Source organism: Salvelinus fontinalis, chromosome 5 (genome assembly GCF_029448725.1).
Source record: "Salvelinus fontinalis isolate EN_2023a chromosome 5, ASM2944872v1, whole genome shotgun sequence".
Taxonomy (NCBI): Eukaryota; Metazoa; Chordata; class Actinopteri; order Salmoniformes; family Salmonidae; genus Salvelinus; species Salvelinus fontinalis.
This window is the reverse complement of record NC_074669.1, coordinates 19,677,989-19,692,882: the sequence shown is the minus strand read 5'-3', so window position 1 is coordinate 19,692,882 and position 14,894 is coordinate 19,677,989. Positions and strand designations below refer to the sequence as shown.

At 43.1% G+C, this 14,894-nt stretch overlaps 1 protein-coding gene across 10 annotated transcripts in view; it reads right to left on the bottom strand.

Moving 5' to 3' along the window:
* LOC129855268 (ELAV-like protein 4) overlaps positions 1 to 14,894 on the bottom strand; it is an 84,538-nt gene that overhangs the window by 15,176 nt on the left and 54,468 nt on the right. For 7 of the 10 annotated variants that reach the window (XM_055922736.1, XM_055922740.1, XM_055922744.1 and 4 more), the window contains 2 exons: positions 4,442 to 4,677; positions 1,137 to 1,175 (listed from right to left, as the gene is read on the bottom strand). In XM_055922736.1, coding sequence (XP_055778711.1) covers positions 1,137 to 1,175; positions 4,442 to 4,677 — 275 coding nt within the window. The remainder of the gene's footprint in view (positions 1 to 1,136; positions 1,176 to 4,441; positions 4,678 to 14,894) is intronic. The other 3 variants (XM_055922737.1, XM_055922738.1, XM_055922739.1) reach the window with 3 other exon arrangements.

Below are 14,894 nucleotides of genomic sequence, written 5' to 3'. Positions count from 1 at the left end.
TATTATAAATGTTTTCTCTTATTTTTGTGGTAATTTTCTTGGTCAGATCATTTGCATCCCCCTTCAACTGAATTCATTGTTTCCTGCCCCCGTATAAATAGTGCTGCGTCGCCCAAGGAATGCTAGACAGACGATTTGCTGCCTGGGACATTGACGGAGAGCTAGGTGTTAAAGATTATTTCCCATGCATCATTCTGTCACTGTGTTATAGTTTAGCCTTTGCTCCCTGATTCTGCTGAGCAGAAATGAATGCTTATCACTATTATGGAAACCGAGGAATTCAGGGGATTGGCCCTCATCACAGAACAAGCCTTTTAATCATTCCATTTAAAAATTGAAAAAATAAAATGCTTATTTTTTTCATGCTACATCTTGGATCACAGCCTTTTCAAAGGAACTCACTGATTACTGTAACATGCAACAAAATGTCATCAGCTGATATCATGTCTCAGAGCCGCTTCACTTTATGTAACATCAACAGTAGCAAAAGCAAAAGATATGAGCAAAAGGAGATGATCAGAAGTCGAACTGGCTTCAGTGAGACAGCGTTTCCTGCAGGGATCCAGGTGTCTCCAGCCTCGCCCCCTACTGACCCCTCACCCCTTAACCCCAACACCCATCACTACTTGCACCTGATGTTATAACCCATTATAATACTAATACATACATTATTACAAAAATGGTGGCAAAATCCTATTGAATTGGGTGGTTTGATACTGTGAATCCGATTAACAGCTTTAAAATTAGGTGATTCTAAACTGAGCTTGATCCCAATGTAACATATAGATCTGGACAGAGGTTAGGCTAGAGTACCTGAATCCGGTAGAAAACAACACCTGAAAACAAGAGCTACACACAAGAGAACAGAAATATACACAAACTATCCAAAGCATCGAAACGTAAAAGTCAGCAGTCATCATACAAAGCAAATTGAACATTAGAAAACAAAATACCATTGTTTTCCTTTTGGACTAGTGGTTGGTGGATTCAAATTAAACAAGGCTAAAGAAAACCCAAAAAATCAAGGCAGAATAACCTTGAACTGAATCGAATGCAAGTGACTTCCAAAAATAAAGAAAACAAGATAAATAATTTTGTCAACATGGACATCTGGCATTCAGTGAAGTTTTAATTACCTCTTTACGCCATAGGCCATATTAAGCAAATTGTCCAGCCTGTAAAGAGAAGGAGGGTTCTGGGGTTAATGCCAGGCAGATGGTCGACTCACTCAATGGAACTATTGCTACATCCCTGCCTCAATCAAAGAAGAAAGCCATCCAGAGATGGGCCATTACACTGAGGAGCCACACCAGTCAGGGTTGGTGTCATTCACACAGTAACTAAGTAGCAGGCCAGCTAGCAATAGTACTGTACAGAGCTATCACAAGAGGTCACTCTGATGCCCAATCAGCCAGCACAATGAGGCCATTTTCACACTCCACACATTCTTATGCTGCATGTGGCTTTCAGAGTGGTTCCACTGTACATCTCTGCTGTTGTGTTGAGGTCAAATAATTGATAAGTGATTTATAATTGTGAGTTAAACCATAGTACTTATGTCAAAGAGAATTTTGAAATCTTGTCTTTCTCATTCAATTCAATGTCGATCCTGAGTCTGGACAGCATAATGAAAGAATGATTCTTTGCATCATTATTCCATTTGCCCTTAAGGTACTTTGACATTATGTTTGTCATTTTCAAGAAGGTTGTGAGACAAATTGAACATAAATTATAGTCCTAAATAGAAGCCTACAATAATAATTCAAAAATCAAGACATGCCCCCTTCTCCAGAGTTCTGTCAGTGTAATGGTCATTTTGTGAGATAGTAAAGGTTTTAAGAGAGGAAGATGACAGTAATAAAGTTGCATAGTAAAACAATAACTGACCAAAAGTAACAGTAACTGACCAAAACATTTTGTTTCCTGTTGATGCCTTTCCATGTGGAAAGGGTATAACATTTCATATGGGATGGTGTGTGTTAAGCCCAAATCAAACTAAACGTTTATTTTTTTATGCACGTGAACATGCTGGAATTAGAATGCACGGTAGTGAAGGATAGAAAACAGCGTGTGAGCGTCAATAGCATCATAGAGCATCAAATTAGAAAGCAAGTCTATTTTTCTTGTGTCTATATGCAGCTACGCAAAGCAATGCTGGTAAAATGATCGGATAAATTGCCAGAAAGTAGGCATTGTTACGTCTGGAATTGTGACATGTATAGATAAAACGTGTCTATTTATTGTGGATAATAATACTGCCAGTGCCAATAATACATATTTGAAAACAATAATGTTATGCCTAGATGTGTTGATTTCGATCATAGGCATATAGACTAGGCAGGCTTCGGCTGGGAAACTCCAGGAACTCTGATTTGAAGACAGAATACTGTTAGTAGAAAGAACGAGACTAGCTAAATTCTTTATAAACTGCTCGGGTTTATTCTCTACAACTGTCCTCACGAACATTTGTGAGCTAACACAACAATTGTTTAGAGCAGGCAGGTACAGTGGCTCCCATACGACATAAAAGGTGAGTCAAAGGAACACAACAATAATTCACAAGGGCTACATAGCGAACTTAATAAATACAACTGTTTATTATGGATTCTTATGACAATTAAGTTGGCATACGCTAATGCACTGTATGTGAATTGACACTCTTCACTCTTTAAAAAAAATCTATGTTTTATCCCCTTTTCTTCCCAATTTCGTGATATCCAACTCCTGTATGGACTCAGGAGAGGCAATGTCCGCACCACTGTGTCGGAATGCGCCTGGCCCGCCACAGGAGTCGCTAGAGCGTGATGGGACAAGGACATCCCAGCCGGGCCAAACCCTCCCCTAACCCGGACGACGCTGGGCCAATTGTGCGAACCAGGATCTGTAGTGACACAGCTTCTTAGACCGCCGCGCCACTCGGGAGGCCCCACGCTCTCTACTCTTGTGTGCAAATTTGGACGCCGTTGACGGCGTCTCTTCGTGTGATTTGGGCTTTAGTCAGTGCTGCTAGCTGGCTGGGAGGAACAATCAGGCTGGTCATGCAGACAGATAGTCACTGTGCTCAGTGGGCCAAGGATGGAAGCCCCTCAGCCACATAAATCAGAGGCTTTTGGATGCGGCCTGCTTGGCCACTCAATGACCTTCATGTGTCACATGGGTCTGCACTGTCTCATGTCTTATTAAGCCCTTCAGCCTAATGGAAGGGTTGGGAACTTGGGGCCATTCTAAAGTACTTCTCCCCTTCAAAACACAGTCTGTCTGTGCTACAGGTCATCAGTGGGCAGAGATGCCGTCTGTGAACCTGACAAAAAAAATCTAAACAAAGCACAAAAATATGTTGACTCATTAAGGCAGCAATTAGGCCATTATGTGGGCTGGGACTGAGCAATCTGCTTTGTGGGTAAATGAGTCAATTGGACTGGAAGCTCTAAGGAGGGGCTTCAGGATGCTGTGCTGGAGACATCTGCTGGGCTGCTGCTGCAAAAACCAGCCTGCCTTGGATGCCAGCTTTTCACACAGCCTCTCCAAGCCCTCAGCACACAATAGGGCCTTTGTGCTGCCTCTCAATGCATGTAAATGAGAAAGGTCCATTTAAAAAATCTGTTCAGTTAAAACCTGCTCATACCTTAGATATAATAAGCATAATTTACTTATTACTGTAATTAGTAATGTGGAGAATCACTAATAACTGAAACCTACTGTTTTTCTATTTTTTTGTTTGCTTCTTAGAGGAGGACCAGACAAACAGGCATTACATTTAATGGTGGAAAATGGCCGACATTGACAGGATAGGTGATGCACTATCTGAGGTTGTGGGTTAGGTTTAGTCCAGTGGCTGTTGGTTGTAATAGTGAGGTCTTTGTGTATTACAGGCAGCTAGCTAGCTCTTAATTGCCTAAGAGTGCTCAGACCGAGGAATCTGCAGAACCAAAAAATAAGTTATTCCTAACTTTGTTGGTTTTACTTTCTGTAATCTGGGCCAAAATCTGAAATACATTTTTCGTTCAGATCATAATTTGAATATTCTCATTGGGATTATCATGAGTATCATGGGGTATATTTTATCTGGGAATGAACCTTGGATGGTAAGAGGGGATAACAGTTTGTTTCATTATGGAATAAGGAGAGATCTGATGAGGTGATGTGATGGAGACATTGTGAACAACAGAACCCCACTGTCTCTTGTGAACAGTTCTACTCTATGGGTGGAGTGTCAGGAAACCCACTCTTTTGGAACAAAAATGCATTCTTGTTTGAATGCATCAAGAATCAGAGAGCGCATTGGTGATTGATGACTCAAAAGTTTGTTGATCGTTGCAATTAGACATAAAAATCCCATACTCAACTTTACAGTACATATTATATTCTATTATAACCAATAACCCAATGGCTGAACCTGACCATGACCTCCCGACCCTTGTTGTGAGCCCCAGGTGTTTACCTGAACCTCTGGGCCTGGTGGTGGAGGGGGCCTGGGTACCGGCGGTTGGGGGACTGGTACAGCTGGGACAGAAGGGCTTGGCTGGTCTTCTGGCTGGGGTTGTTGGCGAACTTGACGGTGATGGGCTCGGCAGCTCCAGAGGGTTTCTGTCCATTCAGCCCCTTGATGGCCTCCTCAGCCTCTATCCTCTTATCAAAGCGAATGAATCCCACACCCCGCGAACCACCTGTGGGGCCAACACATCACAAACAGGAGGGGCGTCCTTTTACTTCACGTGGTTCCAGTTAGATCACACACATCTACACATACATACTGTACATCTCACAGCCCATGTTCTCTGTTTCATACATGGTACAGAGAGGATATCTGTCTTTTTAGTCATGTATAAAGCAATGTTTTGTAAAGGGGATACAATGAGTTGGAAATAATTTGTTTTCCATTCTGGGAGGGATTGCTTTATGGGTTAAAGAACACAGAATAGAGCAGAGGGAAAAGCGAAGGCACAGCCATGATTTCCTGTGCTGTCAAAGAGACAGTTAATTTGTCTTCCTCTCTCACAAAGAGCATGAGCGTTGATGCCTGCTGATGCAGAAATGCTGTTATGTTGTTTGGGTGCTAGCTGCTGTAGTGCTGTGTCTCCTCAGCTCGTTGAGGCTACTGCGTGAGGCACTTTGGACTCAGCACACACTGCAGCTCTCCTCCTAGCTGAAGGCCAGACACTCAGGCCTCACGTCATGTTGCCGGTGACATTTGAGTCGTTTCCAAGGCAATGTATTTTGACCGCCACCTGAAAGTAACATTGAGAGACGCACTGCCCGGAAGGTCTTTTGTTGGGCTCCATAAATGCGTGCTTCTCATTTTTTAATGAGGCTCGCTGACTGGCCCTGGGGATGCTCGCTCAGTGACAGCACGCTGCCAGGACTATTTGCATAATACTGTGTGTGTACAGACTGGCATCTCTACACCACACACAGAAACACTTTTTATTGGCATTTCGCTCTCTGATCTCAAAACGCTGCTTGCGCTTATTGAGGTTTTTCTGTTCCGCTGTCTCATTGTCTTCTTGAATCGGACTTCTTTGACATGTGCAGCCCTGAACAAATATTTACACACAATCTCTCCAATGCCAAATGCTTTCATTCACTCTAATGCTGTATTATTTTCACTGAGGGTTGCTGCCGCTCTTGACAATCTCTCCAAATCCCTTCCCTGCCTTCCCTGTATCTGTAATTTATAATTAGGTTGTCACAGCTAGAAAATAATGAACACATAGCCTGTTATTCCAAAGGGGTTTGAATTGTTGGCATACAGCTCTGGCTCCAGTGTGAAACTAGGGTCAATGCTGCTTCGGGAGAAAATACTGTCATACCGGTATTCCTAGGTGGTAACTAGTGCATACTGTTTTTGTATATTCTGTTGATTTGTTTGTCACTTTACACCGAGTGTACAAAACATTAGGAATACCTGCTCTTTCTATGACATAGACTGACCAGGTGAATCCAGGTCAAAGCTATGATCCCTTATTGATGTCACTTGTTAAATCCACTTCAAATCAGTGTACAGTGCATTTGGAAAGTATTCAGACCCCTTGACTTTTTCACCATTTTGTTACATTACACCTTTTGTTACATTTGTTACGCCTTATTCTAAAATTGATTAAATTTCCCCCCCTCATCAATCTACACACAATACCCCATAATGACAAAGCAAAAACAGGTTTTAGACCTGTTTGCACATTTATAAAAAATAAAAAATCACATTTACATAAGTGTTCAGACCCTTTACTCAGTACTTTGTTGAAGCACCTTTGGCAGCAATTACAGCCTCGAGTCTTCTTGGGTATGAGGCTACAAGCTTGGCACACCTGTATTTGCGGCGTTTCTCCCATACTTCTCTGCAGATCCTCTCAAGCTTTCGGTTTAGATGGGGAGCGTCGCTGCACAGCTATTATCAGGTCTCTCCAGAGATGTTCGATCAGGTTCAAGTCCGGGCTCTGGCTGGGCCACTCAAGTATGTTCAGAGATTTGTCCCGAAGCCACTCCTGCGTTGTCTTGGCTGTGTGCTTAGGGTCGTTGTCCTATTGGAAGGTGAACCTTCACCCCAGTCTGAGGTCCTGAGCACTCTGGAGCAGGTTTTCATCAAGGATCTCTCTGTACTTTGCGCCATCTTTCCCTCGATCCTGACCAGTTTCTCAGTCCCTGCCGCTGAAAAACATCCGCACAGCATGATGCTGCCACCACCATGCTTCACCATAGAGATGGTGCCAGATTTCCTCCAGACGTGATGCTTGGCATTCAGGCCAAAGAGTTAAATCTCGGTTTCATCAGATCAGAGAATCTTGTTTCTCATGGTCAGAGTCCTTTAGGTGACCTTTGCAAACTCCAAGCGGGTTGTCATGTGCCTTTTTACTGTGGAGTGGCTTCCCTCTGGCCACTCTACCATAAAGGCCTGATTGGTGGAGTGCTGCTGAGATGGTTGTCCTTCTGGAAGGTTCTCCCATCTCCGAAGAGGAACTCTGAAGGTTTGTCAGTGTGAACATGGGGTTCTTAGTTACCTCCCTGACCAAGGCCCGTCTCCCCCAATTGCTCAGTTTGGCCGGGCAGCCAGCTCTAAGAAGAGTCTTGGTGGTTCCAAACTTCTTCCAATTAAGAATGATGGAGGCCACTGTGTTCTCTGGGACCTTCAATGCTGCAGAAATGTTTTGGTATCCTTCCCCAGATCTGTGCCTTGACACAATCCTGTCTCGAAGCTCTACGGACAATTCCTTCGATCTCATTGCTTGGTTTTTGCTCTGACATGCACTGTCAACTGTTGGACCTTATATAGACAGGTGTGTGCCTTTCCAAATCATGTCCAATCAGTTGAATTTACCACAGGTGGACTCCAAGTTTTAGAAACATCTCAAGGATGATCAATGGAAACAGGATGTACCTCAGCTCAATTTCGAGTTTCATAGCAGAGGGTAATACATTTACAAAAATGTCTAAAAACAGTTTTCACTTTGTCATTATGGGGTATTGTGTGTAGATTTGATTTGGGGCAAAAAATATTTAATCAATTTTAGAATAAGGCTGTAACGTAATAAAATGTAGAAAAAGTCAAGGGGCCTGAATACTTTCTGAATGCACTATAGATGAAGAGGATGAGATAGGTTAAAGAAGGATTTTTAAGCCTTGAGACAATTGAACTATGGATTGTGTATGTGTGCCATTCAGAGAGTGAATGGGCAAGACAAAAGATTTAAGTGCCTTTGAACCGAGTATGGTAGTAGGTTTGAGTGTGTCAAGAACTGCAAAGCTGCTGGGTTTTTCACACTCAACAGTTTCCGTGTGTATCAAGAATGGTCTACCACCCAAATGACATCCAGCCAACTTAACACAACTGTGGGAAGCATTGGAGTCAACATGGGCCGGCATCCCTGTGGAATGCTTTCAACACCTTGTAAAGTCCATGCCCCAATGAATTGAGGCTGTTCTGAGGGAAAAGGGATGGGGTGCAACTTAATATTAGGAAGGTGCTCCTAATGTTTAGTACACTTAGTGTGTAAAATCATAGTTGGGCTTTGTTTTACTAAACTCACTTTATGCATACCCACTGTGCAAAAACTGGTCGAATCAATATTGTTTTCACTTCAATTCAACCCCAAAAATCTATGAGACGACGTTGAATCAACGTGGAAAACGGATTGAATTTGCAAAAACTCATAACATATGGGACTACGGGCTACGTAGTTAAATAAAGGTTAAATAAAAAATACAAATTTTAAATTTCGGGGTTTACCAAACTTTTAACTTAAATCCAATGACATGGTGCATTTTGGGATTGGTTTCATATTGAATTCACATTAGCTGACAACTCAACCAAATGTAAATCAAAACTTGACGTTGAACTGACGTCTGTGCCCAGTAGGTAGCTTTGTTTGTTCACTATTTTCTACATAAACCCACTAGCTACTACTGTCAAGAATGTCCCTTGTGGAATAGGAGGGGTTGCATTATAAGACTACATTATTTTGAGATGCAATGTGCTTATTTCACTGTTTCAGAGGTGTGAAATACATGTTGACACCCTGTGGACTCTTCTCCTTTGGGGATATGATCACACCTCATTGGAAGAGAGAAGACAAGCACCAGTCCTCTAAGACCCTTGGCCTTGAACTACACCAGGATGCAGATGCTTGAAGAGGTCTACACACCAGCAGTGCTTGGCATAGAGATGAAGGCTGAAAACACATTCAGGGTGGGATCTGAGGAAAACACCCCAGCCACTTGAATGAAGTGATGAACTGAAGAGGTGTCTTTAAGAAAGGGGTGTGAAGAGTGGAGGGCTACTGCATTGGTATCTGGGACTAGCTCTGTCCTTGTATATGTGGAGAGGTAGAATAGTATTGTGCCTATACATTAGTGCTGTGGAGAGAGGTGAGTGGGTATTGTGCCTATACAGCAGTGCTGTGGAGAGAGGTGAGAGACTTTGACCCCACTAACAGTAACACCTCTCATTTCTCCTTTCACTGCCCTATAGACATTCTGGGCATGAAGAGAAACACTGCTACTGCACTGCAAGGTCGGCTGGCCTAATGCAATTACACCACAGCAGGTTAGGCGACCATGACCTTTGACCCTGTGACTATGATACAGTGGCAGATAGACTTCATACAAGCAGTTCTGTGTGTCAGACTGCTGACAGCTGGTGCTTCGGAGGACAATCTAATGTAGGGTATCATTTGGATTCCATCTGGGGTTCCTCAAGCAAGGCAGAAACCGAACAAAACGATCCCAGAAGTAATTTACCTAATAGTAAAAAAAAAATAATGAAATGACTGTCTTAGTGTTGAGAAAAAAAATTCACTAGCTTTTTCAGCATTAACATAATGAGCTTCCAGCTGTTTTTTTTGCAGCATACTGAAACAAAGCAAACATGCAGGCTGAGGGAGTCTGGGAAGCAGCCTGTACCATCAGCCAGTTCCAGCACTTATCACAGACCATACAGCATTAGGCCACAAATGCACAACGGTCTACAGTCACTTTCCTCCTCAGAAATCAGCTAGGCTTATGTAACTCTCTACCTGTGCTTATCTATTCCCAGCACACATGAACACGGAGAATGGCTGGTTTATTAATAACCCTAACCAGAACAAGGGAAGACAGTGGCAAGGAGCTGCTGGTGCCCTGACAAAGATGTCTGCATGCACACTGCACTTGGGTGCTACCAGGGCGCTCCCCAATACTACGCTCTCAGCCCAGGGACAATAAGACAAACATTCCTCTGGGAAATCTGGAGATCTGATAATCTGGCCAGGTGGCTGACGATAGCCTTTGCTCTGCTCTCCAAACCTGAGCATTTTGCTGCCGTTTCTCATTCCACTCTTTTAAGTGGCTATGCCAACTGTATGGAACGTTTATTAAACGGTCACATTAAATACATAACAAATATCTTACCACCTCCTAATCAGAGAGAGCGAGAGAGAGAAAAAATGTCCTTGTTTTAAGTAACTTAGTTTGTGGGGATAGACACATATGGACTTTGAAAAGGCAGTGGGATAGAAACCTTTGAAGAGCTGCTCCGCTCAGTAAAAGCAAAGTTAAAGCCATCTGTCTGCTTGCTTCTATGTGTGACCACAGGCCAAAGTAACCATGTAATACACTCCATGTTATGGAGTCTGGTGGGTTATAGACACCAGGACAGAGATGACTTGTACAAAGTCTTATTTTATCTGTATATAAATCAGGTTTACACCTACGTGACCTTGATGTTTAGCCACACATGATGGGGATTTTATACGAACCAGAATGTACTACACCATATATCATCAACCTCCACTATAAGAGTGGAGATATGCTTACGGAGAGGAAGTCACATACTGATTGATAAAGTAGAAATTCAATAGGGGTTGTATGTACAGTACCAGTCAAACATTTGGACACACCTACTCAATCCAGAGGTTTTCTTTATTTTGACAATTTTCTACATTGCAGAATAATTGTGAAGACATCCAAACTATGAAATAACACAGATGGAATAATGTAGTAACCAAAAAAGTGTTAAACAAATCAAAATATATTTGTTAAACACTATAAGTAGCCACCCTTTGCCTTGATGACAGCTTTGCACACTCTTGGCATTCTCTCAACCAGCTTCATGACAGAAACTACAGACAGAAACTAAAACAAGAAGCTCCCGCGCTCAGGTCTGTTCAACGCTGGTCCGACCAATCTGATGCCACGCTTCAAGACTGATTCGATCACGTGGATTGGGATATGTTCCGCATTGCGTCCAATAACAACATTGACGAATACGCTGATTCGGTGAGCGAGTTCATTAGAAAGTGCATCGGCGACGTTATACCCACAGCAACGATTAAAACATTCCCAAACCAGAAACCGTGAATTGATGGCAGCATTCGTGCGAAACTGAAAGCGCGAACCACTGCTTTTAACCAGGGCAAGGTGACCGGAAACATGACCGAATACAAACAGTGTAGCTATTCCCTCCGCAAGGCAATCAAACAAGCTAAGTGTAAGTATAGAGACAAAGTAGTCGCAATTCAACGGCTCAAACACAAGAGGTATGTGGCAGGGTCTACAGTCAATCCCGGATTACAAAAAAGAAAACCAGCCCCGTCGCGGACCAGGATGTCTTGCACCCAGACAGACTAAATAACTGTTTTGCTCGCTTTGAGGACAATACAGTGCCACTGACACGGCCCGCTATCAAAACCTGCGGGCTCTCCTTCACTGCAGCCGAGGTGAGTAAAACATTTAAACGTGTTAACCCTCGCAAGGCTGCAGGCCCAGACAGCATTCCCAGCCGCGTCCTCAGAGCATGCGCAGACCAGCTGGCTGGTGTGTTTACGGACATATTCAATCAATCCTTATCCCAGTCTGCTGTTCCCACATGCTTCAAGAGGGCCACCATTGTTCCTGTTCCCAAGAAAGCTAAGGTAACTGAGCTAAATGACTACCGCCCCGTAGCACTCACTTCCGTCATCATGAAGTGCTTTGAGAGACTAGTCAAGGACCATATCACCTCCACCCTACCTGACACCCTAGACCCACTCCAATAGGTCCACAGACGACGCAATCGCAACCACACTGCACACTGCCCTAACCCATCTGGACAAGAGGAATACCTATGTGAGAATGCTGTTCATGGACTAAAGCTCAGCATTTAACACCATAGTACCCTCAACTCGCCATCAAGCTCGAGACCCTGGGTCTCGACCCCGCCCTGTGCAACTGGGTACTGGACTTCCTGACGGGCCGCCCCCAGGTGGTGAGGGTCGGTAACAACATCTCCACCCCGCTGATCCTCAACACTGGGGCCCCACAAGGGTGCGTTCTGAGCCCTCTCCTGTACTCCCTGTTCACCCACGACTGCGTGGCCATGCACGCCTCCAACTCAGTCATCAAGTTTGCGGACGACACTACAGTGGTAGGCTTGATTACCAACAACGACGAGACGGCCTACAGGGAGGAGGTGAGGGCCCTCGGAGTGTGGTGTCAGGAAAATAACCTCACACTCAACGTCAACAAAACAAAGGAGATGATTGTGGACTTCAGGAAACAGCAGAGGGAGCACCCCCCTATCCACATCAACGGGACAGCAGTGGAGAAGGTGGAAAGTAGTGGAGAGGGTAGTAAGTTTTAAGTTCCTCGGCGTAGACATCACGGACAAACTGAATTGGTCCACCCACACAGACAGCGTTGTGAAGAAGGCGCAGCAGCTTTTCGGCTTGTCACCAAAACAACTCACAAACTTCTACAGATGCACAATCGAGGGCATCCTGTCGGGCTGTATCACCGCCTGGTACGGCAAATCCGCCCACAACCGTAAGGCTCTCCAGAGGGTAGTGAGGTCTGCACAACGCATCACCGGGGGCAAACTACCTGCCCTCCAGGACACCTACAACACCCGATGTCACAGGAAGGCCATAAAGATCAAGGACAACAACCACCCGAGCTACTGCCTGTTCACCCCGCTATCATCCAGAAGGCGAGGTCAGTACAGGTGCATCAAAGCAGGGACCGAGAGACTGAAAAACAGCTTCTATCTCAAGGCCATCAGACTGTTAAACAGCCACCACTAACATTGAGTGGCTGCTGCCAACATACTGACTCCAGCCACTTTAATAATGGAAATTGATGGAAATTGATGTAAAAATGTATCACTAGCCACTTTAAACAATGCCACTTAATATAATGTTTACATACCCTACATTTCTCATATGTATATGTATATAATGTACTCTATCATCTACTGCGTCGTAAGTTACTTAAAACAAGGACATTTTTGTAATACATTTATCACTAGCCACTTTAATCTATGCCACTTTATATTTATATACCCTACATTACTCATCTCATATGTATATACTGTACTCTATACCATCTACTGCATCTTGCCTATGCCGTTCTGTACCATCACTCATTCATATCTTTATGTACATATTCTTTATCCCTTTACACTTGTGTGTATAAGGTATTAGTTGTGGAACTGTCAGGTTAGATTACTCGTTGGTTATTGCTGCATTGTCGTAACTAGAAGCACAAGCATTTCGCTACACTCGCATTAACATCTGCTAACCATGTGACAAATACAATTTGATTTGATGAGGTTGTCACCTGGAATCCATTTCAATTAACAGGTGTGCCTTGTTAAACATTAATTTGTGGAATTTATTTCCTTCTTAATGCATTTAAGCCAATCAGTTGTGTTGTGACACGGTTGGGGTGGTATATAGAAGATAGCCCTATTCGGTAAAAGACTAAGTCCATATTATGGCACAAACAGCTCAAATAAGCAAAGAGAAATGACAGTCCATCATTACTTTAAGACATGAAGAACTTTTAAAGTTTCTTCAAGTGCAGTCGTAAAAACCATCAAGCGCTATGATGAAACTGGCTCTCAAGAGGACCAACACAGGAAAGGAAGACCCAGAGTTACAGAGGATAAGTTCATTAGAGTTACCAGCCTCAGAGATTGCAGCCTATTCAGCCTATCAACTATTCAGAGGACACTGCGTGAAATCAGGCCTTCATGGACAAGTCATATTTAGGTAGGGCATTCTCACTGTTTGTTTGTGGGTGATTGTCTCCTGTGATGTCTTTCGTCGTTGTCGATGTGTTTTTTCACTTACGGGACTGTTTGGCTGTTCGTGTGTTTCGATGTAACGTTCCTGTCCGTGAGTTTACGTTTATGTATGTGAGTTTATGTTCAGGTTCCGTTCTACGTCGTTTTGTTATTTTGTAGTTTTGAAAGTGTTTTGTTTTGTTTCGTGTTACCATCTTCATCGTTGTTAATAAATAAAGATGGCATATTTCCCTGAACCCGCATTTTGGTCAGAAGATCCTTCTCTCCTCACCTCATCTGAGGATGAGGAAAGCGACAGCTATAACAGAATCACCCACCAACAAACAGTGAGAATGCCCTACCTAAATATGACTCTTGATTAGAGGAAAATGCAAACCACCTGCCTCTAATCAAGAGCCATACCAGGTAACCCAAAACCAACATAGAAACAGATAACATAGACTGCCCACCCAAAACACATGCCCTGACCATAAACACATAAAAACAACATAAAACAGGTCAGGACTGTTACAGTTTAACACTTTTTTTGGTTACTACATGATTCCATATGTGTTATTTCATAGTGTTGATGTCTTCACTATTATTCTACAATATAGAAAATAGTACAAATAAAGAAAAACCCTTGAATGAGTAGGTGTGTCCAAACTTTTGACTGGTACTGTATGTGTGTAGTGCATATGAATGTTATGCATGCTTATTATTGTAATATATAATAATAATATATGATCAATAGTAGTCTGTGTGACTAGGGGTAGACAACAACCCTCCGTAATATAAGAGAAACAGGCATTTTTTCACTTAAGAGTTTAACTGGTAAAAGCAAGCTCTCCGGATCAATTGTATTTGCTCTCATTGATGAGACGTGTATTGACTGACTGCTGTGCGCCTGGGCCCTGCAGAGATGTTCAGAATATTTAACTATTGATCAAAGCCTCTCCATATTATATTCCCTTCACATTGATGTTAGCTTAAACCAGCTGTTCGTATTGAACATCATGATCTGACAACATTCCCTAAAGGTTAGTGAGAGTGATGCGGTATAAAAATGCTGCTCCGCAATAGTTCTTCCAATAGAGAGAAGAAATATATATATCCATTCTGCAGGGATCAATAGAAAGAGAGGGAGAGAAGAGACAGATACTAATATTGACAAAACACTTTGGTTACATGATTGATGTGTTACGCAATGACTGCCAGGTCTGCATCAGAGAGGTTGAGCCAAAGGGCTTGTGTGTGATGTTCTGACTGTGTTGGAGAGAAGAATCTTCATGATCAGGACTTTGCCACTCATGTGCGCTAAGGCTCTGTAATAACAGAACTCCCCATTCCTGACTTATTGTCAAGTCAATGTGAGTTCAGTCAG